The 25,526-nt window shown below is 45.5% G+C and overlaps 1 protein-coding gene across 13 annotated transcripts in view; it reads left to right on the plus strand.

Moving 5' to 3' along the window:
• Positions 1 to 25,526, plus strand: part of nav3 (neuron navigator 3) — a 227,489-nt gene that overhangs the window by 119,046 nt on the left and 82,917 nt on the right. For 12 of the 13 annotated variants that reach the window (XM_037760193.1, XM_037760198.1, XM_037760195.1 and 9 more), the window contains 3 exons: positions 292 to 434; positions 8,138 to 9,263; positions 14,770 to 14,885. In XM_037760193.1, coding sequence (XP_037616121.1) covers positions 292 to 434; positions 8,138 to 9,263; positions 14,770 to 14,885 — 1,385 coding nt within the window. Of the gene's footprint in view, positions 1 to 291; positions 435 to 8,137; positions 9,264 to 14,769; positions 14,886 to 18,770; positions 20,189 to 25,526 lie in introns of those variants that run through there. The other variant, XM_037760206.1, reaches the window with a different exon arrangement.

Consider the following 25,526-nt stretch of genomic DNA (forward strand, 5'->3'; position numbering starts at 1 on the left):
TTTTGGTATTGACTACTAACTTGTAATATTGTGACATCCCTTGTACATAGGAATGGAGTTTCCTCATGGGTATGGAGAAGAGAAACAATTACAGCAACCAATAACTCTTTGAATGTGCATGAGAGTTTTATTTATTCAAAACCTTGTCTGAGGTTAAAGTCTCCGGTGGGAGCAGACAGTGATTTACAATGTTTCTGGCTAAGTAATATTGTCATGTAGACATATTTCTGCCCTCCCAGATGAGCTCTACTTCAAATATGTTATCTTAACATCCAATCCCTTCTCTTGCAGGTTACCAGGCCCCTCCAGAGTTCCTGCTGCAGGCAGCGGGGCCTCCAGGAGCCCGGGCTCATCCAACCTCAACCGCCGCAGCCAAAGCTTCAACAGCATCGACAAGAGCAAGCCTCTTCAGTATGCCAGCGGCAACGACAGAGGTGAGGATATGAGATTGTGATATTGTCAGAGAGATGGAGTTGGTAGAAGTTGATGGTAGGATGGAGCATTTTACATTCTCCATCCGAACCACTTGGTGGCACCACTGACTCAGACAGACGAGGCTGCAGAGAGAACCGGTCCCTCACTTTGCCAGTCTTCACCAGTCTGCTGAATCATCCCCCAGTTCTTTATTCCAAGTGAGTTATAATGGATGCCATTAAATAGAGTTTTCACAGCACGGCAAAAGCCATTTGAGGGGACGACCGAAGGGGCGAATTCAGCTCCGTCAAGCATGATGAAGCTAATCAGAGTGATTATGTTTTTGAGAGAAGGGTCTCACAGCAGATTTTTTGGCAGTTTATTTAACACAAAATTGATTATTCACAAATAAATAGTTTCTTTAACGGCCTCTTTCTGTTGTTACAAGTAAATATATATCTGCTCACAATGCTTTAATTACTTCGCTATTGGCTCACTAACTACTTATAATAGCTTTAAGATTTCCTTTTTGGCACATTCGGCGGATTTATCGTGACTTATTGGCTCATAATAATAATTCAAATCGATCCCACTGCTCACAGTCGTTTTAATAATTAAAACCATTCGTGAGGAGTTTATGGCGTTATAATGAGAGACAGTTTTACTTTGGCTCGCAATATACAGCATGTAATCATATAATGTCGTCTAACTAATGAGATCTTTGATTTTAACCCTCTGAGACCCACAATCTGTCTTTTTTTAGGAGGGTGCAGGTGGTCTTTAGGGGGAGATAGCAGGTCAACAGTAGAAGTATGTGATGGTCATTCCCATGCTCTATTATGTTTCAAGTATTTGCAGCAATATTTGGGTTGATACCATTTGTTACACAGATTTGGTGCTCAATTTAGCAATTTTTTACTGCTTGAGAATTGATCAAAATGATCAATAATCCCTCCAAAATACCACATTAAGACACCAAGACCTTGAGGAACACCATAGAAAAAGCCATGTTGTGATTTGGGACCAAAAACCTCTGACATTTCTGCAAGAATTGCATCTTTCAACGATGTTCAGAAACCCCCGGAGGAAAGCCATCCATCCTCTGAATGCTCTAGGTCTCTAGTCTGATCCATCCATCCTCTGAATGCTCTAGGTCTCTAGTTTGTGGCTGTAATACATAGAAATACATGACAATACTTGCAGGATTCAGTTTGTAGAGTTGAGAGGGGATCAGTAGGAGGTGATGGAGGTGGAGGAAAGATGCAGTGAGTGGCTTCTCTCTTTGATTCTGTCTTTCTCTTGCGTGTTCAATCATAAAAGTCCGAGCAGGATGTGCACTCACGCTTCCGATTTCTGTCTGAAACGTCAAACTCTTCAGTGAGAGGAAGAGGGAAGGCATGGCGAGAGATCATGGAAGTCGGGAGGTGGACATGGAGAGTGTGAGCTCAAGTGTTTGGAGCTAAAAAGAGAGCAAAGGGGAAGTGGAAATGATTGAGAAACTGATTGTAATAGTCAATCATTTGTTTAGGTTTATCCTCAGCAAACTGCGTTATAAAAGGATCCAGTCGATCGGTTTCTTTTCATTGTTCTGCGAGAATAGTTGGCATTTTGTCTAAAAGGGGTGGATGTGTCCTATTCCGGGGCCGTTCACACGGTGCAGTTGAGTCCTGCCAGAAGACAAAGCTTCAGTTTGCAGAGGATAAGACACCAGGCGTTGGAGCTTCGCTGCAGGGGAGATGAAACGGTGTTTTGGTCTAAAGTAAAACGGGGAAAAAAAGAAAAATCAATTGTGGGTAAATGTCAGCGATGCAGACAGAACCTTCTGAGCAAAAGCAGGTAGCAGAGAGAGCAAGAGACAGAAACAGATACAGGAAGTGTCTTCAGGAAGAGTTTTTCTCTCTTTAATCTTGTATCCTTTTATGTTTTTTTTTCCACTTGTGGATTTACAAGCCTTTATTTTAAATACATTATTCAGATATGAACAGAAAATGCATTCTGAAAAGATCTCAGATTTGCGTAAAATCACTAATCAGTTCAATACTCAGCAAGGTTCCTCCTCAATAATCCAGCAGGGATCAATCTTTAACAGATTTGCAGTGCAGCATAAAGCTCGACAGATGTTGCACAGGTGTTATTTTTACCGTATGATGCGATAGCTTGAAGCGTGGGCCTTAAAAGACTTGGCAGAAGACAGGCTAAAGTTAGAGATCATCTCAAAAGTGCACGCAAAAAAAGCCTGGAGAGCTTTTCAGATTTTTGTCAATAGCCTTTTCAAGTTTTTTCTAAGACACTTCAGACCAACGTCTGTTTTTCACCAGAGCCACATCCCATTATATACAAAACCTCCAGTTTTAAGAGTGTGTCCCAATGCTTATGCTTATCAATACTCCGGTGCCCGTTTAATACCAGGTTTCGGTACCCATCCCCTCGGCATTTATGGCCTCATGGGGATGAAGTGTTGTTTTGTTTCTCTGCTGACACACAGTGACGCTCTGACCAAAGAGCTCAAAGGGCACAAGGAGCATCATTCTTGTTGCCATGCAACTAAATCTCATCAGCTTCAGCCAATTAAATTAAAGCATCAAAAGGGCACGCTTGTAAAAATGGGACTAAAAGAAAGTTGCTCTGCTCGTTGTCAGGAATGAGGATGAGGAGGCGATTGCTGAACTTGGTGAAAGCTGAGTGGAGAAGCTGCTGACTTCCTCCAGCGAGGCGATAATGTGTTATCTATCTGACAGTGATGTAATGGGAAGAGCAGCTACAGGAGTGCGATCCGATGCATCCAAAACAAGAGCTGCAGAGGTCGGAAGAGTGAACAAATGTTACTACTGCAAAACTGGCTGCAGGTGTTAACTGGTGTCCGTGCATCTGTGTACATGCATGTGATCCAAATATGCATGTTATCAATTAAACCTAGGCGTTCAGTTTCTGTGCATCACTTGTTGTGTAGTTGCAGACAACACGTATACGTGTGTCCATGAACAGAGGGGTCCACCCAGGAGAAATGACATTTCATTCCTCGGCTGCTGAAGCAACAAAAAAAAAAAAAAAAAAGAATAGAGGAGTCTGTTGCCATGGCAACGGCGAGTCACTGCACAGTGAAAAAGTGTGGCGGCGCTGCGAAAAAACAGCCTCCGGGGTTTGGGGAAGGAGGAGGAGGAACGGGGAGGGAGGGAGGGAGAGAGGGGATCTCTAAAGACGAGGTTAATTGAGTGGACACACAAACAGGAGAGACACACACAGAATCACACGAACGCTCGTGACCTCTTCATTCACATTCATAAACTGCCCCGAGGACCACCAAGTCTAAAGATGAAGGGTGGCGGAGAGGACACACACTAGAAACACATAAACACACGCTCTCTCGTCCATGTTTATATCATCAGTATCAGACGGCTATCTACACACAGACACACACACACACAAAATAAGGGTGTGGTTTCTTTACACCAGCTAATTAGTGAGTTTATCTGATGAGGATCTATTGGTTGGTCTGAGATCAGGACCCTCCGTACTCTGGCTCATCCAGCTTTCTAACCCGCGAACTCATTACAGTAGAACTTGAGAGTGTCTGCCGGTTCATTGCCCTTTAAATATGCAGAAACAATGTTCTTATGCAGGCAAGAAGAGGTTCTACTATTGTACTGACACACTTTCACACAACTCGCCGACACATTCAGACAAGTCACATGCGCTCTTTTGTTCGTGCTCGAATATTAAAGCTGAAGTAGGCGGGATTGGAGGAAATATGATTTAAAAAAAGGTATTTTTATTAAACAGTAAAACCTGAAAAAAATCATGTTCCTCTGTGTCCTCCGGTGCTCCTAACGGCATCTGCAAGATTTCACAGACCGGAAGAAAACAAGCAGTAAGAGCTGATCTGAGGTCTGCTGTCCATCTGCTGTCTATGAGAGCTGGCTGTCAGTCACTCGCGAACTCCGACCAAACGGTCAAACTAGGCAGCGCTGATGAAATATGAATCAATATTATGTTACGTTAATGCTTATTTCTCTAGTCAAATGTTTTCAGAATCATCTTGTAGTGCACGGTTTAGCTGTAAAATGAGAAAGTTTGTGACGCCGCCGCCGCCGCCATTGTAAAGTCTGGTGAAGGAACGCCAAGTTCTGGTCACATGACCGGAGCACAGCCAATAGGAACGCTCTCTCTCAATGAAATGACCTGTGATTGGTCAAAGTCTCCCGTCACGGGGTAGATGTTCTAAAGCCTGAAAACAGAGCCATGAGGAGGTGCAGAAGTCTCGTTTCCTCTCAGAACACTTGAATTACAATATGCTGAAAGGTCAATGAAGCCAAACATATACTGCCTACTGAAGCTTTAAGTAGAATAAATGAAGTCTTCAGAATTAGAGGAAGATGATACATTTCATTGGTCAAACTTTTTTTTTGAGACGGCTGGTTTTGTAGTAAGACCCCTAAATATTGTTATTGCACGGCTATGTTGAATACTCGATTCTGATTGGTGAATAACGGCATTCTACGGCGTCTGTTATTTCCTTATAACAGACCGTTGCTATGTATAACGGACCGTTGCTATGGGCGCAGCTCTGATGTCGGACTCTGGTGGACCGTTGATTTGATTCTACTCCTGTTCTATTTCAATGTATGTTAAACTTTTTGAGATTTACATAAAATGTTGCTTAAATTAATATAATATTTATGCCACAATAAATCATTAATGCTTCAACCATGTAGATACTTCACTATATATACGTATAGTGTTTTAGTCCAGTTCATGTATCGGTACGTTGTTTGTAAAAGTGATGACCGGTACGTTTTAGTACCCAGCTGGTTTTGTTGGCTTGTTTCTTGAGATGATGTCAGTAAGATATTCTTGAGCGCCCTCGGCATTAGCGGCAGTAGTTTTACACCTGATGATCGACCAAAGACCTATAAAACTAAATTAGAGTACCAGAAGTTTAGCAGAAGTTGCAGTGAAGTGTCTCTCTTGAAGTCGTAATGAGTATATGGTGATAATAATAATTGGCTGTCTTGAATGAAGACATACGGAGGTAAATAAAAAGGTTTTATTTTACTGTCGGCACACAATGTAAAGTCTCTGTTATAGCCTGACAGATTGCACTTTTCACTCTGGATCTGTCACAGTGCACTGAGGCGTCTTCGGGCATGTTTTAAGGTCTTAGAGAATGTTGTCAGACGTGTAAGCCGGTTAAAGTCTCTGGACCCCGGCCACAGCTGAAACTGAACTCCCTCCTCTCCTCCCCTTCACTCCCCTCTGGCTGCCTGAGAGAAGAGGGGCTTTAAACTGCAGACTGGAGGTGACTCACAGCCAGCTGAACCCTGCTCACCGAGCTGACTGACAGCCAGACAGACACTCACTCAGTCTAATGGTGCATAACTTCACGCTGTCACTCTGTCGCCTTCTTGTCTTTGTTCCCACCCCATCTCTAATTCCACCTTTCCTCTTCTTCTTCTTTTTCTCCTCCGTCTCCTTCGTCTGCGTCTCTTTCCCTCTGAAGCGACCTCAAACTCACATCCAGGAGGAGATGGGTTTCTGCCTGTCGTCTGTTGTGTCCATCTTCCTCAAATACTATACTTATCTGTCTGCTACTGCTGGATCCTGAATATGTGTTTGAGAGAGAGAGAGAGAGAGAGAAGGAGGATGCTGATGGTCTTAGTATCAACCAGCCATGAAAAGTGGTGTGTGTGTGTAAAGGTTAATGCTCTACGCTGGACCCTAAAACATTTATTTCACACGCATGATGGATGTTTATGTGCTCTGTGTGAATGTGTGTGTGGTTTGGCTCGGCATGTTTCAACTTTCTTTGCACCATTTGACTGAAAATCTGGTAGAAGTGAACACCTTTGTGATGCGTCATAGCTCAGCATTCAGGCCTGGAATTCAATAAATGCCAGTGAAAGGTAGTAAAAGTATGCCTGCTTTATGCAAATGTACATATTTATTATCGGAAATCGGCTAACAACACAAAACAATGACAGATATTGTCCAGAAACACTCACAGGTACTGCATTTAGCATAAAGAAATAAGCTCAAATCATACCTTTGCAAACTGCAGCCCAACAGACAACAACAGCTGTCAGTGTGTCAGTGTGCTGACTTGACTATGACTTGACGTGATTATCATAAAGTGGGCATGTCTGTAAAGGGGAGACTCGTGGGTACCCATAGAACCCATTTACATTCACATATCTGGAGGTCAGAGGTCAAGGGACACCTTTGAAAATAGCCATGACAGTTTTTCCTCACCAAAACTTAGCGTAAATTTGGAGCGTTATTTAGCCTCCAAGCTAGTATGACATATTTGGTACCAACAGATTCCTTAGGTTTTCTAGTTTCATATGAGACCAGTATCTTCACTCTATCTTTAAAAGCAATCGCTATAATCCTAGCTCTTATATGTGTAGATAAATGGCTAAACGTGGATGACATGATGACCCGATATTTCCATTTTACAGCAAGAAACATTTGAGGGATTTTCGGTTTTGAAGTCCCAAAAAGAGCAAGACAATGGCTTTCTTTTAGAGCTGCCATCTGCCACCGGTGTTGAATAGTCATGCAATTTCTACACCCACTGCAGCCTCAATATGAAGACATTTTTGAGTCAAGGTTGCTCACGTTCTTCTGCAGAACTTCACCAGAACTTTAAAAGTTTCAAAACTTTAAATTAAAAGATACATTCTTAAACTCCAAGAACATACTGATCATCAAAGACTGATGTTGAACGTTGAATCTGAGGGTGAATGGTTTCCCCTTCAGAAGGGAAATTCTCCATCCATTTTAACATGTGATCTCTTCTGTTGTCACGGTTACAACACGGTGGCCCGTCCCTTACAACCACTGTTATCCACCTGCAAACAAGCTGTGACAGGCCTCTGTAGAAGTGTGGGGCGGAAGTCTTAACAGGAAGCTACAGCACGCTCGAGTGCAGCAAACTCTGTGGAGACTCCAGCGTAATAATAACAGTGAAATCTTTTCTCTCTTTTAACCACGACCTACTGTAGATACTCTGTCAATCGGGAATAACGCTGAAATCCTTCTGAAAGTTTTGTTTGACTTTTGAGCTGAATGTGTGTAAAGCCATAGAGGAAGACAGCGTATAGAGTATTCAGCTGTGACTTTAGAAAAAGGTTGTCAAATAAATCCAGGAAGATTGTGAAAGTTTGAGTGTGTGCTCCAAACTTTTTGGTTTGCTTTTAAGATTCTTACCGGTGTCAGAGTCACTACAATGGATACTACTACTAGTATCTACAAATGTTCCAAAATTAGATATCAGATGTCTGTCTTATATGAATGAATAACAGAATTAAAACAAATTTACACGTAATTATTGTGAATAATGTGCGAAACTGACATCAGAGTCCCCAGTTCACCTGTCCGGGAGAGTTAGTAGCCATGATGCGGCGTGTATTGCCATGGACACATGCAGCCACTGGCGTAACGTTACTCAGTCAGCCCAGCATAACGTGTGAACGTAGCAGTGAGTGTACAGTTTATTTGTGGTGAATAAATGCTACAACTCCTCAAGACCTGAGCCAATCTCCTGTATCTGTAGCACCAGCTCAAACTCACTGACTGTTAAGGTGGACCAGCTATTCTCCTTTAAGTGACGAGCCGCTCCTCTGAGTTTTGTTATTTCACTGTATCGTATGAAATGTGTTAATTTACCAAATGAGCCCGCTTCTAATACCTGTCCTTCCTGTTCCTCTCTTCTCCCCTGGCTCAGAAGCGGTGAGGGGTATCCCAGTACCTGGTGGGATGAACGGGAGCAGTATTGGTGGGACAGTTCCCACCAGCCTCAGCGGGCAGCAGCTGGCCTCTGCCATCCCCTCTCCCACCACCGGCAAGTCCTGGCGCAGCAAGTCCATGAACCTCAAGCACAGCGCCACCTCGTCAATGCTGGCGAGCCCCACGCACTCCCCCGCCCTCTCACCCTCTGAGGGCCTTCAACTGCACGGTGGCGACGGGTCAAAAGCAGGGTCGGCCGGTGGCGGTGGACCCCAGAGGTCCATGCTGGAGAAGTTCCGCCTGATTAACCCGAGATCGGCTTCGCGAACGTCTCCGTCCGTGGCGGAGATGTCCCTGCAGGAAGAGGACGACTTGTCGGAGTATGGCGAGGACACACTGACGCCCACGGGGTCGGTGTGCAGCAGCGGCAGTAGCAGTGCTACGGCCAAGCAGATGTCCTCCAAGACCACTCCGCCGTCCCTCAGTGCGCCGAGCAAAGCTTCCTCCCCTTCCTCTTCATTTTCAAAAGCGTCTGCCAATGGCAGCAGGTCCATGGCCTCGTCCAAAGACAAGGAGGACAAAAGCAGATCTGGGAAATCTTCTAAAGACAGCACTCCACCCAAAGACGAGCGCGAGTCATTTGCAGACCCCAACAAGAAAAGCTCCAAAATCGCCAGCCTCATCCCCAAGGGAGGGAAGCCATCATCTGGGAAGAAAGATGTCGGCACCTCTCCGGCGTCCAGCGGCATCCCCAAGCCGGGACTTAAAGCTCCCTCCTCCGCGACGTCCAAGCCTCAGAGTCAGTCGCAGAGCCAAAGCCAGGCCGCCTTAAACAGCAGCGGCAACATGCGGGGCGGAGGCGGGGACGGGGACCGAGCCAAGCTGACGAAAGGAGGGCAGGGTGGGAGTTTCTACATCCAGCGCTCTGGTGGGGGCTCAGAAGGCAAAAGGACCAGCATGACCTCCTCCACCAGCACCTCGGCCCTGTCGGGGTCCACTGGGATGCTGGGAGGAGGAGGAGGGGGCGGAGGGGGAGCACTCGGAGGGAATGGAGTAGTTCAGCTTCCTCAACAGCAGCAGCACAACCACCCCAACACCGCCACTGTGGCCCCCTTCATGTACAGGTGAGACAAGTGTGTGTGTCTGTGTGTGTGTTGCAGTATCTATGTAGTCGAACTGTTTAGCTTAGTTTGCCACGTATCTAACTCCCGTTTTCAATCCAATTCCCCCTTTTTTTCCCCCATATATAGCAGATTTTCACACTTTTTGTACCCCCCTTTTCGTTATCTTAGCTGGTTTCTGGAAATGAACAGTGTGTATAATCCCTACTGTTTCCACCCGGATGACAATAGAGCTACACCAACTGTCGTTTCCCGGCAGAAGAGACCGCTCTACGCTTGCGACAGCTCATGTTTAAGCTGCGCTCGCAACAGCATGCAGCGCCCAAAGTTGGGCCTTGCTCGATGCGACAAAAAGCTGCAGCGGCGCGACGGCACTGCCAATGGAAATAATGTGTTTCAGAGCGCAGTGATGTCGCGTTGTGTCTGAAAGGACCTTCAGAAGTACGAAGAGAAAGAAATACTCATACTGTTGCTGCTCTAGAAACAACATTTAGCCTAGTTATATTTAAAGTATATGTATAGCTAATATGCACACTTAAATATTTGAAGTCATATTGAACAATGTCTAGATTTGTCTCATATCCTCCATAGCCTAATGTTGACCCTGTTTCTCAAAGTCCTACCTGCACACATCCGGCCACACATCCAGTATATATTCCTGGAGCACTCCCAGTGATCAGCTGACGCTCCCCACTGTGCTTCTTGCTCTCGCCTCCACATCTCTTCACAGTCATTACAGAACAAATTAACATCCCCTGCCTGACGCTTGCCAAAGCCTATTATTTAACTGTCTGGGCTTCATCTTTGATGTGAGCATCCAGACATCGGCGGCGTTCGGGAACCCTCTCCTCCTCTCACCATTCAACCGGTGATGTTTTTTGATGCATGCAGCTGGCGCGTGGTTCCCTGGCACTGCCGACCATCAGAGGTGCAGGAAGTGAGGTAAATCTGCCCAGCAGGGCCGGTTTTCTCTTACAACAGCAGAGGTAATCCAGGGGGAAAAAAAAAACGGAAGAGCCGCCAAAGTCTCTGGGATGCCTTTGTGCTCGGAGAGAAAGAGAGTTAGGAATCCCATTAAACAAGACTTAATCCTTCACCCCTTCTCTCCCTCTCCCGTCTCGCTCCTCCGTTGTGCACAGTCAGCTCTGCCACACTGAGCTGCGCCTTCTTTTGAGCATTAGCATTACTTTAATCCCACACATTTAGCAAGTTAAAACTGCCGCGACTATCAGCCCTGGGCCGATAGTGGGTGATAGTCAGCTGTGAAGAAGGAGGAACCAGAACTGAAACTGTAAAAGCACAGACAGCCCACTCAGTGAGCAGAAAGTAAACATTGAGTGTAGAGAGAAGTGGACCATCTGTGAAGTCCCCCCACAGGGTTCTGAAGGAGCATTTTGAAGCGTGGACTTGAGTTTACCACTTGCTGCCATATTTGTCAGTAATTGGGGCTAGAAGTTCAAAATGTTGCCGCAGCTCCAGCTGTTCAGATACAAACCTCTCGCTGATTCTTCACCAAATAACACTTTAGCTGTTACGAGACTCGGGGAACCAATTTACAATTTACATTTGGAGAGAGAAGCTGAAAGGTTTCCTTACTCACTCCAGTACAGTTTAAGTTTCTAGCAGCCATTAGACACCAAATATTAACAGTAATATCTGATTATTGATATTTCAAAATCTGACGTAGATGACCAGCAGAGTAAATGGACAGTCGGGATGTAAGAGGCTTTACTCTCTCTGCTAATGTTAAAGGGACTGTTTGTAACTTTCAGAAATGCTTGTTAACAGCGACACCTGTGGCCGTGAAATCAACGAAAGTCAGCGTCGGCTCGCTCTAAATATACCTGAACGAGCAGGAGAGGAGACACCGGCACCCGGTCGGTAACGAGACAACAACGTAACTCGTTGCAGAGCTCCGTCACTTCACAAGACACGGAGAACCTCTGTTGGTCTGGAGGAGCTGCAGCATTTATTTCTGCACAAATGTTCACTGTGCATTCACTAGATATTCTCAGAGCTACTAACTCTTCTGCAGTGTGGAGTGAGCGCGCGTTCACGTCTAGAGGTGGAGCGAGCTGAGCGAGAATGCGCGCTGTCTGAGTGAAGGCAAGCAGGCAGAGAGCGGCTATGAACGTGCATGTGTCCCGACTCGGTACATTTATACGCTTAAAAAGTTACAAACAGTCCCTTTAATGAACTTACACCAGATGACTTTTCAAGCTGTCGCAGGTATTTTTCCATTGTCGGAATAATATGAATAATAAATAATATGTGTGGAGAGTTTTGGTAGAGGTGCGGCGTGCTCCCGTGATCTCGATCATTTAGTGTAATTTCAAGGGGTGCAGCAATTTCTGTCCACTTCTTTGTCAACAGTTTTTCTTTTCAGTTTTTCATCATCTCAAAAGGAATCTAGTTGTAGTCTTGTAAATAGTGACCCTGCAAGATCCTGAGTCTTTGCAACATATCACAGTCTGTGACTAAAAGCTCTGACTGAAGACACATCGTATAGAGAACCTTTATATAATAATAGTCCTCGTTGTTGGCGCCGTGCCTTCTCCACTAGACTAAAGAGCGTATGAATCCGCTGGTTATGTTAGCACCTTGTTCTTGCCTTTGTGGTAGAGTGCATTGTCCTTCTACCTTTTATTTTCTGTGCCAAGACTTTTCCTCATGAGCATATTCCTGTAGCCTCCATCATCGTCCTCCTCCTCTCTCGCTAGACATCTTCTTCCCCGCCAGCAGGCCTCGCCCAGCATGCAGACAGTAAGCGTAAAGGCCCCCCGCTGTGCTGCAATTTACCATCATTTTCAGCCCAATTAGGCATCTTTGTCTTTGTTCACTTTCTCTTCCATGCCCACTCCTCCAGAGGGGCTGCAGGACTTTGGTGCAGTTAGTGTGCAGGATTGATTGGTGTTCCCTCCCCACTCTCTCTCTCTCTCTTAGCTGTCCATGGTGTCTGATGATTACGGTTGCTTCAGGGGGCTTGGGGTGGGGAGGGTTCAGCGCAGTTGGCGCCGGTGCCACTTCATGTGGCTGTGGAGGCCGATGCGTGAGCCACACACTCGCCCGCAGATGGGGCGAGGGAGCCCAGATGTTGGGGTAATGCCGGCTGCCCGCTGGTGTCGTTGGACACGCCTTTTTGGTCCTCCTCTGTTGAGTGATGTGATGTATTTGTTCGGCCGCTCTGGCACAGGTGTACCTGCCAGGCTGACCTATCGAGTGTCAGATGTTCTAGATGGGTGGGGATTATGTTGCAGCGCTTGAGGAGTTCTTTAGTATAGTCCTTGTAGCGCCTCTTTTGACCCCGTTTTGCATCGCTGAGTTGCCTGTAGAGCGCTTGGCGGGGCAGACGGTGGTCGGGCATGCAGATAGTATGCCCTATTCAGCGGAGATGTTTCTTAGCCACTGATGCTTGCATGCAGATGGAGTTGGTCACGGAAAGGATCTGTGTGTAAGGCACCTGATCTTCCCAAGAGAGGCCGAGGATTTTTTCGGAGGCATCGAATGTGGAAGGCCTCCAAGCTTGTGATATGCCGTCTGTATGGGGTCCATGTTTCTGCCCCGTAGAGCAGAGTGGAGGCACATACCGCGTTGTAAACACTAACCTTGGTTCTGATCTTTAGGTTTTTGTTTTCAAATACCCTTCTACGGAGTCGCTCAAAGGCGGATGAGGCATTGATGATGCAACTGTTTATTTCAGTGTCAAGGGAGCAGTCTGAGGAGAGTGTGGAGCCAAGATAGGTGAACTGGTGAACTACTTTGAGTGGAACACAACCGATTTGAAAGCTAGGGGGTGAAGGAGGTTGGGTAGTGAGTTGTGCAATGACGTTACACGTTAATAATAATAATAATAATTTGTCACCGTTCCTCCATATATCTGCTTTCTTATTTTAAGCCCAGCAGTATAGTGTATGTCTTTGCCTCTGTGTTTTTTGTGAATCTACCGAGGTGAGGTGAGGGAAACTTGCAGGCAGAAAAAAGAAAAAAGCTTTTTCACACGAGCTGAAGTCACAGGCTGATGCTGTTGTCGCAATTTTTATCTGCAGCTCTGCAGGTGGCGGTGGTCCCTGGAGTGTGTGTGTTTGTGTGTGTGTGTGTGTGTATGGGAGTGGATGAATACTATACAGTAGCTAGTGTGTTTCTGTATGAAAGCTTCACTGTGTGTATTTCAGGATTTTCATGTTGCTGAAAGTGTTAGTTTGCTTTTCATCGTGTGTGTGTTGCTGTGTGAGTGTGAGTATCATCTGTCAGCGTGTTTATCTGTGTCTGTTTCTGACTGTTTGTACATACGTGGTTTCCTCTACGTTCGCCGTGCACGTGCGTGCGTGTGTAGGACTGTTATCTCGCGAAGTGTGTTGGACTCGATCCTTGTTTCTTCAGATCAGCAAACAAACAGCGGAGCGTGGTGCAGCTCAGGGCTGAGGAAGGAGAGGCAGTCGCACACAAACATATTCCACACACACACACACACTCTGAAGCACTCACAGAAAACAGCTCATCGGAGACCGCCTCCCTTTAGAGGTGTCCATCTGTTGCTCATGTGACGGAGACTAAAAACGGACTCAGGAATCCAAACTCTTTTCTTGTTGAACATGGCAGAAACACAGAAAACAGACTGGATGCAGAAGAGAGAGCATTCTGGCTGATGCTTTTCTAACCCTTCAACTCCAGCTGTACAAACACTGCACCATTTCATACACTCAACAGACCATAATATGTTTATGTGGTGCTACATTTTTAATGTGATAATAGTTTTTTTTATGCCATACTAAACCAAATGGTGCTAATGAGACAATCTAACAACTTAAACTTTATTAGAATCATCATATACATACAGGTGCATACATCAAATTTGACCTTTAGCATCCAGGGAGCAACTTGGGGTTCAGTGTTTTGCTCAAGGACACTTCGACATACAGACAATAGGAACCGGGGATCGAACCGCAAACCTTGAGGTTAAATGACGACCTGCTCTACCCACTGAGTAACAGCCACCAAACAAGCACAAGAACCATATCAGATAACTAATGTTAGCACTTTTAATGCGTGTGCCAAATATGATTCATTTGCAAGCATCTCTACCCTGTCGAATACAGCTTCGTTTTTCATGGCGAATAATGGTTGCCATAGCAATGGCGTCCCACGAAAACTCAAAAGCTTTGCAGTGTTGCATCATTGAAGTCTTAACATTTCACTGACCAAATTTGAGGTAGATCTGGTTAACCTGCTGAGAGTAGCAAGCCAAAGTATAGCGACCGTAACTTCCTGTTGCCGCAAGGTGGCGCTATGAAAATGGCCTGTAGATGTCTTCAGGCTTGGACTCTCATCAAATGTGTGAAATTTCGTTGCATTGTCTGACAGTGAATGAATGAACGTAACACCGGAGAAGCTCTCACCACTTCCAGTAAAAAACTCTCCTTTTGAAATGAAAGTAGTGTCAGTGGTTGAGATATCCCAGCCCGTCTTCATAACCGCCGTGTTTTATATATATATTCTCTGTTGCCCTCAGGACGTTCTCAGAAAACGACTGCACCATGATGGCCCCAGCGGACCCCTGCCTCAGCCCCACCAAGGGAGAGCTGGTCTACAGCAAGACAGCCAAACAGTGCCTGGAGGAGATATCAGGTACAGCGGGGTCAACAACACACACGCTGAGGCGCTCTGCATGTATGATACTCCTCTGTGTGGGTGTGTGAATGTGTAAATGCCGTGTGCGTCAACATTTGTCTCATGTAATATTGGTCATATATAGTCGGGATTCAACCTTCATCTGCCGTTAAGCATCTATATTTAACCAACGTTGACCTGCTGCGTTGCTGCTCTGGATGTGAGAGGAAATGTTTAGATGATTCATTTGCACTCTTCAGGAAATAGAACGGTTCAGTTTACATTAAGACTGTTGTGTTACATTATGGATTAGCTGCTCTACCTAGCATTTGAGTGAGAGTAGGCTGCACTCTCTCTGAAATGACCTGTGATTTATTAAAGGCTGAAAACAGAGCCATGAGGAGGTGCAGAAGTCTCTCAAAACACTTGAATTACAACATGCTGAAAGGTTATTATAGAATTTTTGCCCAATGATGCCAACAAAGTGTTGCCTACTGAAGCTTTAATGCAGGGTAGTTAAAGGGCAGCTGCAGGATGGGAGACTTTTTGAAGGCTGCTGCTCTGGATAGCACAATTCACTGATGTCATGCAAGCTGGTGTGTTTTTGGTGTGTGTGTGTGTGTGTGTGTGTTTACTGGGGGGATCCCTGTTCCTCGCTGGTTTCATGTAGCGAAGGGAAAAGGTCAGCGCTGACAGACGGACACGGGGAGCATCTGCAGCTCTTTGTTTACGTCCCCGCAGGCCGCCGTCATGTGTTTACGAGCCCCGCTCTGCATCACGACCGGCCACATGACAGACCATCGTCAGTACGTACACAGCATTTATTGTTTTCAGCCTCAGCAGAGGGATTTGAAAAAGGGTTACTCGGCATTTGATGGATAGTTTTTTGATCCAAAGCTCCTCGAGTGCCGTTAGTTCAGATATTTGAGCCATGTCCAGATGGAGGACTGGATGAACTGCACCCATAAACTACAGTGGAGCATGACAACTGGCTATGGGGAGGAGTCTTAAGCCTTGAGTGATTCAATAAAGGTGGAGGTTTTGAGGAGAAGTTGCTTAAACACTAGGTTTAAGATCCGATATCGATTCATTAAATCCAGAGATCAATCTTTTATTATGTGCCTTTTTTCCCATGGGTGCGTGAAGCTTAAAACCGACTAGCCAACCTCAGTAGAATCGAAACATGCCGGGCAACTTCAGCGCTAATTTCGTCTCTGCTTCGATCGCTTCGAACAGCTGATAAACATCTGGATGGCAAGTCATAGTCAAGTCAGCACACTGACACACTGACAGATGTTGTTGCCTGTTGGGCTGCAGTTTGTCATGTTATGATTTGAGCATATTGTTTTATGCTAAATGCAGTACCTGTGAGGGTTTCTGGACAATATCTGTCATTGTTTTGTGTTTCTAAATGATTTCCAATAATAAATATATACATACATTTGCATAAAGCAGCATATTTACCCACTCCCATGTTGATAAGAGGATTAAATACTTGATAAATCTCCCTTTAAGGTACATTTTGAACAGATAAAAAATGTGTGATTAATTTGCGATTAATCTTGAAACCAGAGCGGTAGATTAGTTGACTAATCGACCGAGAGGTGGCAGCCCCAGTTCTCTGAAAACCTTGTTAACATCCAAGCTATATTGGTATTGTAACTGAAATATCCCTGATCAAATAGATATTGAATTGAATCAGAAATCGAATCTGCACCTTGTGAATCGAAACCCAGATAGCCAGCCTTAGCAACCACTCAGAAACAAAAGCCTGCTGGTTGAAATGAAATGGTACTGTTTGTTTGCAAAGCCTGCAGTGCAAACGTCTTTATTGTATTTTAATTACAGTCCGTGGACATCTGCGCAATTGAGCTTCTGCAGCTGAGAGGTCAGGGCTCAGGAACATTTGGCCATTTTAAAGGAGTTTCTAACCACGATCTTAAATTCCTGACAAGGAGATGGATGAGAGGTTAAAGCAGTCACAACACCAACCGTTGTTTTAATTGCATCTTGCCTTTTGCAAATGAAGACTTCAGTGTCACAACTCCATCACATTTTACATTAAAGATCGCTGCGTTGCCTGACATTCGTTTGCCAATATCTACTGTATATGTGTCTGTTTTAAGCAGAAGTTCAGAACATGACACTCTTTAAATGGTGGATTTCTTGATTTGGAATAACCATCCTTATAATAACAGAAATAATAGAGGTCAACATGGATGATGAATCAAACCAGCAGTTAAAATAAGATGTCAAGTTCAAAGTGAAGCCAGAAAGACTTTAAGCGCAGCATGCACAAACAACAGCGCGTGATTACAGGTTTCTGGGATGTCAGGTCGGCGCTGACATTCCAGACATTTTGCTTTCGGTCGCGGCTTTTCCGAAGCCCATCATTTGAAGGATGGAATTAGACTGCAGCGCCGGTCGTTGCCTTTGTTCGGGGGTCCATTTCAAACACTTGCTTCTTTGTCGTTACACGTTTCATGGTCGTTTCACATCCTCCGCTTTTTCCCGACTCTTTCTCCACAGAGGGGGAGGAATGAGTGTATGCGTACAGCAGTAAACACCACATGACAAGCCCAGTCGTTTCATAGACCAGCTCTTTATCCACATGTTGATTTTAAGCTTTTGTGAAATGATTTGTAGACAAGGAATGTAAAGAACAGCTGAGGGGAATCTCACTCGTAATTTTATAGATTTGTATCTCTCTGCTGTCAATCGATTAAAATCACATATTCGCATATTTCTTTTATTAGTTCAAAATATACCGTTAATGTCAAAATGTGCGTTAATGCATTAAAGAAATTAGTGGCGTTAAAAGGAATTTGCGTTAACGTGTTAACTTTGACAACCCTCTTTCTAATATAACTAATACTACAAGTCAAAACTCCTTAAAAACAAAACTATATGAAGGAATAGTTCACTCAAAACACCTGCTTTTATATTGAAAAGGCATTTAGGAGAGCGGAGCAACCAAAAAATGAAAGAATATCCGTGCAAACGGACTTCGACGGAGTCCGAACGAAAGACAGCATACAGCAAAAGGTTATAACCTCCTGCACTGCATTACCCGAGTGTCATGTATCTATCCGTGGGCTCATTGAAACACAACTATTTTCGCTAAACTATTGCTGAAAAAAGCAGTTTCAGATTAACCTCCAGTGAAGGAATTTGTGTGCACAACAAAGTCCTTCACTGGAAATGCTTTGTTTAGCAATAGTTTAGCCAAAATAGTTGTCTTAGTCAGTTTGCTGTCTTTCGTTCGGCCTCCGTCGAAGTCCGTTTGCACCCATATGCTTTCATTTTTCGATCGCTACGCTTACACCATTGCATGCATTTTGTAGTTTCATATGATGCCAGTATCATCACTCTAGCTTTAAAACTGAGTCCGCAACAACCTCCGAATTATTGATTGCGTTAAAGAAATTAGTGGCGTTAAAACGAATTTGCGTTAACGCGTTATTATCGCGTTAACTTTGAAAGCCCTAATAATAGCACAAAAATTGCTGCTGACTAATTTGTAGATGAGTCACTTACAGTGTAAACAAACAATTAGGAAAACCTTCATTAGGGTTTCTGAGGTCCCTTCTTTCTGTCGGTAACGAGGATGAAAGAATGTGTGGAAGACAGCTGTGACTAATAGCGACAGGGCTAATAAAGCTTGCACTGATTGATGGGGATATGTTGGTTCTGTGGTCTCATTGTTGATCCGCGATAAGCTGTGGGCTCGCTCCTCAAGATAGCATTTAATTAAGTCGGCCGGCCGGTTGGTGCGGCGGGGAGGGGGGACTCTGAGCTTACAGGTGCTGCTGTCCAAACAACTCACTGTCACACTGCGAGGGAAAAGATGGAGAGGGTGAAGGATAGTGTGAGGGAGGGAGGAGGAGAGATAGGAAGAGGAGGGCAGAAAGTGAGAGAATGAGAGGGATTAAGAGAAAGAGAGGGTGATAAGCACAGAGAAGGAGGGCTGAGAGACAGAGAGAGAGAGAGAGAGAGAGAGAGTACCGCAGGCTGCATGCAGGAATGAACAAGCAGACAGAGAGCCGGCTTCACCGCCCGTTCATTCTCCGCTGTGAGGAGAGAGCGACTGTCAGAGGGGAGGCAGGAAGAGTGTGGCGGCGAGGTGGTAATTAAAGGAGAGACAGAAGGCGGAGGGGAGAGAGATAAGAGTGAATGAAAAGAGACTGTCGTTTAATAGGAGGGAAAAGATAAAAGTGCGGAGCGCAGGAAGGGAGAGAGGACGTGTCGGTGGCGAGGGGAAGGGAGATGTGGCGACTCGTTCATCCACGCCCCTGACTGTGGTGGAGGAAGGAGCCGAGAGGACAGGAGACAAGGAGTGGAAGAAACAAGTGTTTGTCTCACCGTGAGCATGGACTGGCTCCAGGATGGATCCGGATTCCACCTACGTGCCTGAGAGGGAGGTTTCCTCTCCGATCTGCTCGCTTTCCCTGCAGCCCTCTGAAGCCTGGACCTCAGTCGGGGGAGGCGTGGGACGTGGGGACACATCTCTCCGTCCCCCGTCCCTCCATCTGCTCTCCCAGCAGTGACAGTGCAGCCAAGATGTGAAACAGAGAGCTATCGCACAGGTAGATCCGCTCGCATGCCTAGTTTCACTCGCTGAAGGTAAGCCAGGAAAAAAACCGGAGTGTGAGCAGAGATGAAGAGAGGAGCAGAGTTCTCGGTGTATCAGGGAGGCAGCCCGGCTCGCCGGCCTCCCCAGCCTCTCCCCGACAACCTCAACCTGCGGATCAAGCAGCGCTCGCTCACAAACCTGACCCTGCTCAGCGACGGCGAGCAACGGGTGTACTCCTTCGAGCTCGACGAGTCACCGCCTCGTCTCTCGCAACCTCAGAACTCTTCGCAGCGGGCGGGAGGCAGCCTGCAGGGGAGCCCCAGGAAGGAGGTGGTCGCCAGGGGGGGAGGCTCACGGGGCACCCGGACCAGATCCCTGTCGCTCTCCCTCACCAAGGTGCTCTCCCAGTCGGAGCACTCCCTCATCCCGGTGCCTTGGCGGTGCACGGGAGGAGGCGGGCGGCCGCAAAGGGCATCGTACGGCGGCCACCCGCGGGCCGAGCCGGCGCGGGTGTCCATCGAGGCCGGGGGGACCGACGAAGAGGGCAGCAGCGGGCGTTCGGACGAGGAGCCGGCAGCGGAAAGGGGCGGCGGGAAGCGGGTAGGCAGGGAGAAGGACGGCGGGTACTGGGCGGAGGAGGAGGTGTCAGGGGGAGGTCCTCGCGAGGGGACGGCTCAGCTGGACAAAGAGGTCATCCTCACCATGCTGGGCGACCTGGAGCAGGTGCTGCACACACAACCTCGCCCACGTAAGTCCAGGAAATGAGCATGAATGTGGAAGTCGTTACATACTATAGACACAAAGAATACATTCCTCCGACACCAACACAGGATTACTGTGACAGATTTGAAACTTTGTACAGGAAGAGAAAGAACTCGTGAAGTTTTGGTTTAAAAAAGCAGACTTGACCAGAATATTAGAACGTCAAAGCAGAACAAGCTGGTTATGTTCTTAATCCTCACGATGGGGAAACCTATTTCTCAGGGCACACTATTAGCATTTTAAGACATTATTTGAAAGGAATTTGTGAGACGAGGCTGTAAAGGCTCACACGCCCACCCCTTGTGCAATTCATACGCACACACACACACACTCAATGCACCCACAAGGTTTACTCCAGCAGCTGTAGTTTGAATTCAAAGACGCGAAAAAGATCCACTTTACATATAAAAACTACGGCCTTCGAAGTGAACGCGATAATAACGCGTTATAATTCCACAAATTTCTTTAACGAAACTTGTATTTTTGAGGTTGTAGCGGCTCAGTTTTAACGCTAGACTGAAGATACTGGTATCATATGAAACTAGAAAACTTAAGGGAAACCTAAGGGAACGCGAAGGAGGCTCATCGGTGGTGGATGGAAAGCTTTCATTCATATTATCTTTTGCTGAGTTTCTCGAAATTCAGTTAAAATTTGCGATACGATTTGGATGGAAAACGGTCGCCAGAAAAAAGTTCGGTATTGTAAGTTTCTGCAAAACACGGGATATTTTGAATGGCGACGTCTCTAAACCGAAAACAGGTTTTATAAATACTAGGGCAGTCAAAGTTAACGCGATAATGCGCAAATTTCTTTAACACATTAACGCAACTTGTGATTTTTAGGTTGTAGCGGACTCAGTTTTAAAGCTAGAGTGAAGATACTGGTATCATATGAAACTAGAAAACCTAAGGAATCGATTGGTACCAACCATACCAATGGTTGGTACCAATCGATTCCTTCTCGACATATTAGCTTGTCGAGAAGGAGGCTAAATAACGCTCCAAACTTGCAAAAACGTCATGGGGGTCCCTTGAACTCTGACCTCCAGATATGTGAATGAAAATGGTTTCTATGGGTACCCACGAGTCTCCCCTTTACAGACATGCCCACTTTATGATAATCACATACATACATTTGCATAAAGCAGCATATTTGCCGACTCCCATGTTGATAAGAGTATTAAATACTTGACATATCTTCCTTTAAAGGTACATTTTGAACAGATAAAAAATGTGCGATTAACTGCAATTAAACATTTGAATCGATTGACTGCCCTAGTTTGAATTCATGAAACACAGGCAGGTGAACAGATCCCCTTTTATATAAGAACATCCTTTTCATCACTTGCATCCGTCACAGTCTGCAAATGAGGCTCCGAGTGCAGCATTGTTAAGTGCTATACTGTGAGTTTAGCAGCCAGAGTCTAACCCATACCTACAGGTACATCGCCATACCTCGACAGCAGCTCCATTAACATCCAGCCTGCCACGGAGTCTGATTTGTGCTTCTGCAATGAGCTTCCATGTACCAACCTGGCTTTGATGTGAGAGAGAATATTGAGATGGACCTTTTTTTTCTTTTTGCATATTTTATTACGACTCTACAGAAAGTAAAATGCGCAGCACAGCGAGGGTGAGCTTTGGCAGATTTCCTTTAAGCGGGTTGAGGCATGATGCAGCAGAAAGAAGGAATACCTTGAGATATACAGTAGATGATGGAAAAATCAACACCTGCACCCACTGATGGAGCACAGCTTTTATTACTTACACCTCCCTCACTGCCTGTGAGTCACACAGCCAACGTGATCAATAGCTTATTATTACACCTCCCTGTGTGTGCTTATCTGCACTCTGTTCATGCATACAGGTGCTTTTTTTTTTCTTTCGTACATGCAAGTGTGTTCCTACTAGGGCTGTCAATCGATTTACATATTTAATGCATATATTTATTATTGGAAATTAACAACACAAAACAATGACATATATTGATCCAGAAACCCTCACAGGTACTGCATTTAGCATAAAACAATATGCTCCAATCATAACATGGCAAACTGCAGCCCAACAGGCAACAACAGCTGTCAGTGTGTCAGTGTGCTGACTTGACTATGACTTGCCTCAAACTGCATGTGATTATCATAAAGTGGGCATGTCTGTAAAGGGGAGACTCGTGGGTACCCATAGAACCCATTTACATCCACACATCTGGAGGTCAGAGGTCAAGGGACCCCTTTGAAAATGGCAATGCCAGTTTTTCCTCGTCACAATTTAGTGTAAGTTTGGAGCGTTATTTAACCTCCTTCACGATAAGCTAGTATGACATGGTTGGTACTGATGGGTTCTTTCGGGTTTTTAGTTTCATATGATACCAGTATCTTCACTCTAGCTTTAAAACTGACCACTACAACCTCTGAAAGAGCGGCCTGTCGGATTTTTAAGAGGTTAGAGAAATTATTGGCGTTAAAACGTTTTTGCGTTATATGATTTATTGACCAATCAGTCTTTCTGGTTGGAGTCGACTAAGATTGCTTTAGTCATTAGTCATTAGTCTTTGCTTTTTTCATGCTGAATGACTGTTTTCTAAGACATTTCTCTGGTAAACACCAGATTTAAAGTACTCAGTTTTACAGATCTGTCAAATTAAATCGTCAAAATCGTATTTGTCGTGTTTTTCGACTAACAGTTCCTTTGGTCGAGGAAAACTCTAGTCAGAGATCAATCCAGAAAGCTGATATCCATCCTTAAAGAACTCGTTCACCCCGTAAAAGCTGGCTGTCAAAGTACCACCGCTGCTGTCGTGGCAGTTTGAGCCTTTTTATCCTCTGGGAGCAGTTGTCGTTGATGCGCATTAACAAGCTCTCAATTCGCTGCAATGCCTGTTAGGAAACACATTCAGCAACAGGGCCGTAAAAATTGCGTGTGGACGCATCGATCTGTGTGTGTGTGTGTGTGTGTGTGTGTGTGTGTGTGTGTGTGTGTGTGTGAGAGAGAGCTGCCATAGCGACACGCCAGTGACTGACAGCCAAAGCTTCATTAAGGCTGATTTGTGACAAACTGCTGCGACAACGGTAGAGCTACTGTTAGATCTATGTGTGTGTGTGTGTGTGTGTTGGCATGCATTTGTATAATTAGATGACAGGGATGGTACCCTAATAGTATTCAGCTAGAGCGAGGGGCATCAGCACCGGCTCACATGCATTATTGAAAGAGAGGGGGAGAGAGAGCTGGCACTAAAGCACCCACTGCTACAGTGTGTGTGTCTGTGTGTGTGTGTGTGTGTGTGTGTGTGTGTGTGTGTGTGTGTGTGTGCGTGCGTGCGTGCGTGCGTGTGTGTGCGTGTGTCTGTGTGTGTGTGTGTGTGTGTGTGTGTGTAAATGTGTCAGCCCCAAATTGCATTTGCATTGCGATGCGTCAAGTTTATCTCCAACAGCGTTTGTTCTACACACCGAATGTGTGGGTGTGTGTGTGTGTGTGTGTACCTTCTCTCCCTCCGTGCCCTTTTCGAACGTCCCCACAGACTCAGTTTGGCTGCTTCTCAGCCTCACCGACCACGGCCAAGAACCGGACAGCGGCGTGAATCCAAATGAACGCTTTGTGGCTTCTCACCTCTCTGTAGTGTTGGAAAGTGGAAACAGCAGCTCTGTACGTGTATCAGCAGCCACTGCGTCGGGATATTAGGTGCCAGTGATATAGCACCTTTAGCTACTCCCCTTGATCCGCAAAAAGGGTGTTGAGCTGGTAAATTGCTTATAGGTATTGTGTTTTGGACCGAGTGTTCTAATTCAAAGAGGCTCCAATGTGTGAGTGTGCAGGTGTTTGTCTATATGTCCGACAATTAAATGAACATGATCGACTGCAATATTGATGTTCGGTTGAATGGAACCCTGGAGCGTTTACCCTCTCGGTGCGGTTCGTTTGGGCAGGTGTGAACACGGCAATCGCACTCGGGTGCGGTACGGTTCGGTACGCTTCGTTTGTCGACCCCGACCTCGATCCGGCCCAACTGGAGAAATCATTGCGCCTTTTTGGATTAAACCAGATCCGGTAGCGAGCTGCGCTGTGCATGTCAACACCAGACAACATTACTACAAAAGAGCCAACGCTTGCCCTCACTATGAGCCGATGAGCATGTCACAGTTTAGGAGGGTTGATGCACGCCTCCTCCTCCGTCCTCCGTACGTCTTGATATGTGACTCCAGTGCATCAATACATTGTTTTCCAGTTGCAGTCACGCCTCATTTTCAAACTGTATCGTTTGCCTTGAGGGAAAAATTGCTACGATGTAAAAAAAAAGATGACCAGGGCCAAGATCAAGCCGCACAGTTGTGTTTTTATGCAAATAACCACTATAGAAGACAATAACAAGGTATAAGGATAACATTTAGAATTTCTTCCACAAGATGGAAGTGAAACCAGCGCTCCGTTGATTTAAATATGAAACTTGCTGTCGCTGCTCCTAAACTATGGAACAAGTTACCCCCTGATATACGCGCTATCACTGACCTAATACTTTTAAAATCTAAACTCAGTACTTTTTTATTTAGATTTGCTTTTAATACCTAGTAGCGCTATGTACCTTTTTTATGATTTTATGATATGTTTTATTCCTGTTATTTCCTTGATGCTAATGTAAAAACACTTTGGGTACCTTTTGAGTATTGTAAAGGGCTATATAAATAAATGTTGATTGATTGATTGAATCTGCAATAAATATGTTTTGTCCCTATAATCGTGATGAATAATCCTGATCTCAATATTGATCAAAATAATCCCGATTAGCATTTTGGCCGTAAACGTGCAGCCCCCAGTGTGGGATGCAGTAGCGCTGCCGACCAGCTGGCCTCTCCTCCACCGCGCAGAGGAGAGACCTCTGCTCTGCCGTTCCGCAGTGAATTGCTCACAATAAAGCATAAATGCACACACACGCCTCCGGCTGCTTCTCAATGTTGCATGAAGTGTCCGTTCGCGACGGCGACTCCAGGGCCAGATCTCCTCGTGTCACTTTTATAATGGGATTGTAATTGGATCTTCCTGGAAAGAGGAGGAGAGGAAAGGAGCAGGGAAGAAAGAGAATTAGAGAAAATATCAAGATAACAGTGATGCTTTGAGTTTGTGGATGCAGAGAAACACATCTCCCAATAATGTCTCAGACTGGAGCTGCAACCTACTGGAAAAAATGACAACAGCATCACTCTGGGCTTCGAAGGAGAGTCGTCTTCTCTCAGCGTTGTTTCAGATTTATCCTGACAGGATAAACTCAGGGCCCAGAAGCTTCCGTGCATTGGCCGTGAACACAGTTGTGTCACTGTGATTGTGTGTATTCC

The sequence above is a fragment of the Sebastes umbrosus genome, chromosome 23 (genome assembly GCF_015220745.1).
Source record: "Sebastes umbrosus isolate fSebUmb1 chromosome 23, fSebUmb1.pri, whole genome shotgun sequence".
NCBI lineage: Eukaryota > Metazoa > Chordata > Actinopteri > Perciformes > Sebastidae > Sebastes > Sebastes umbrosus.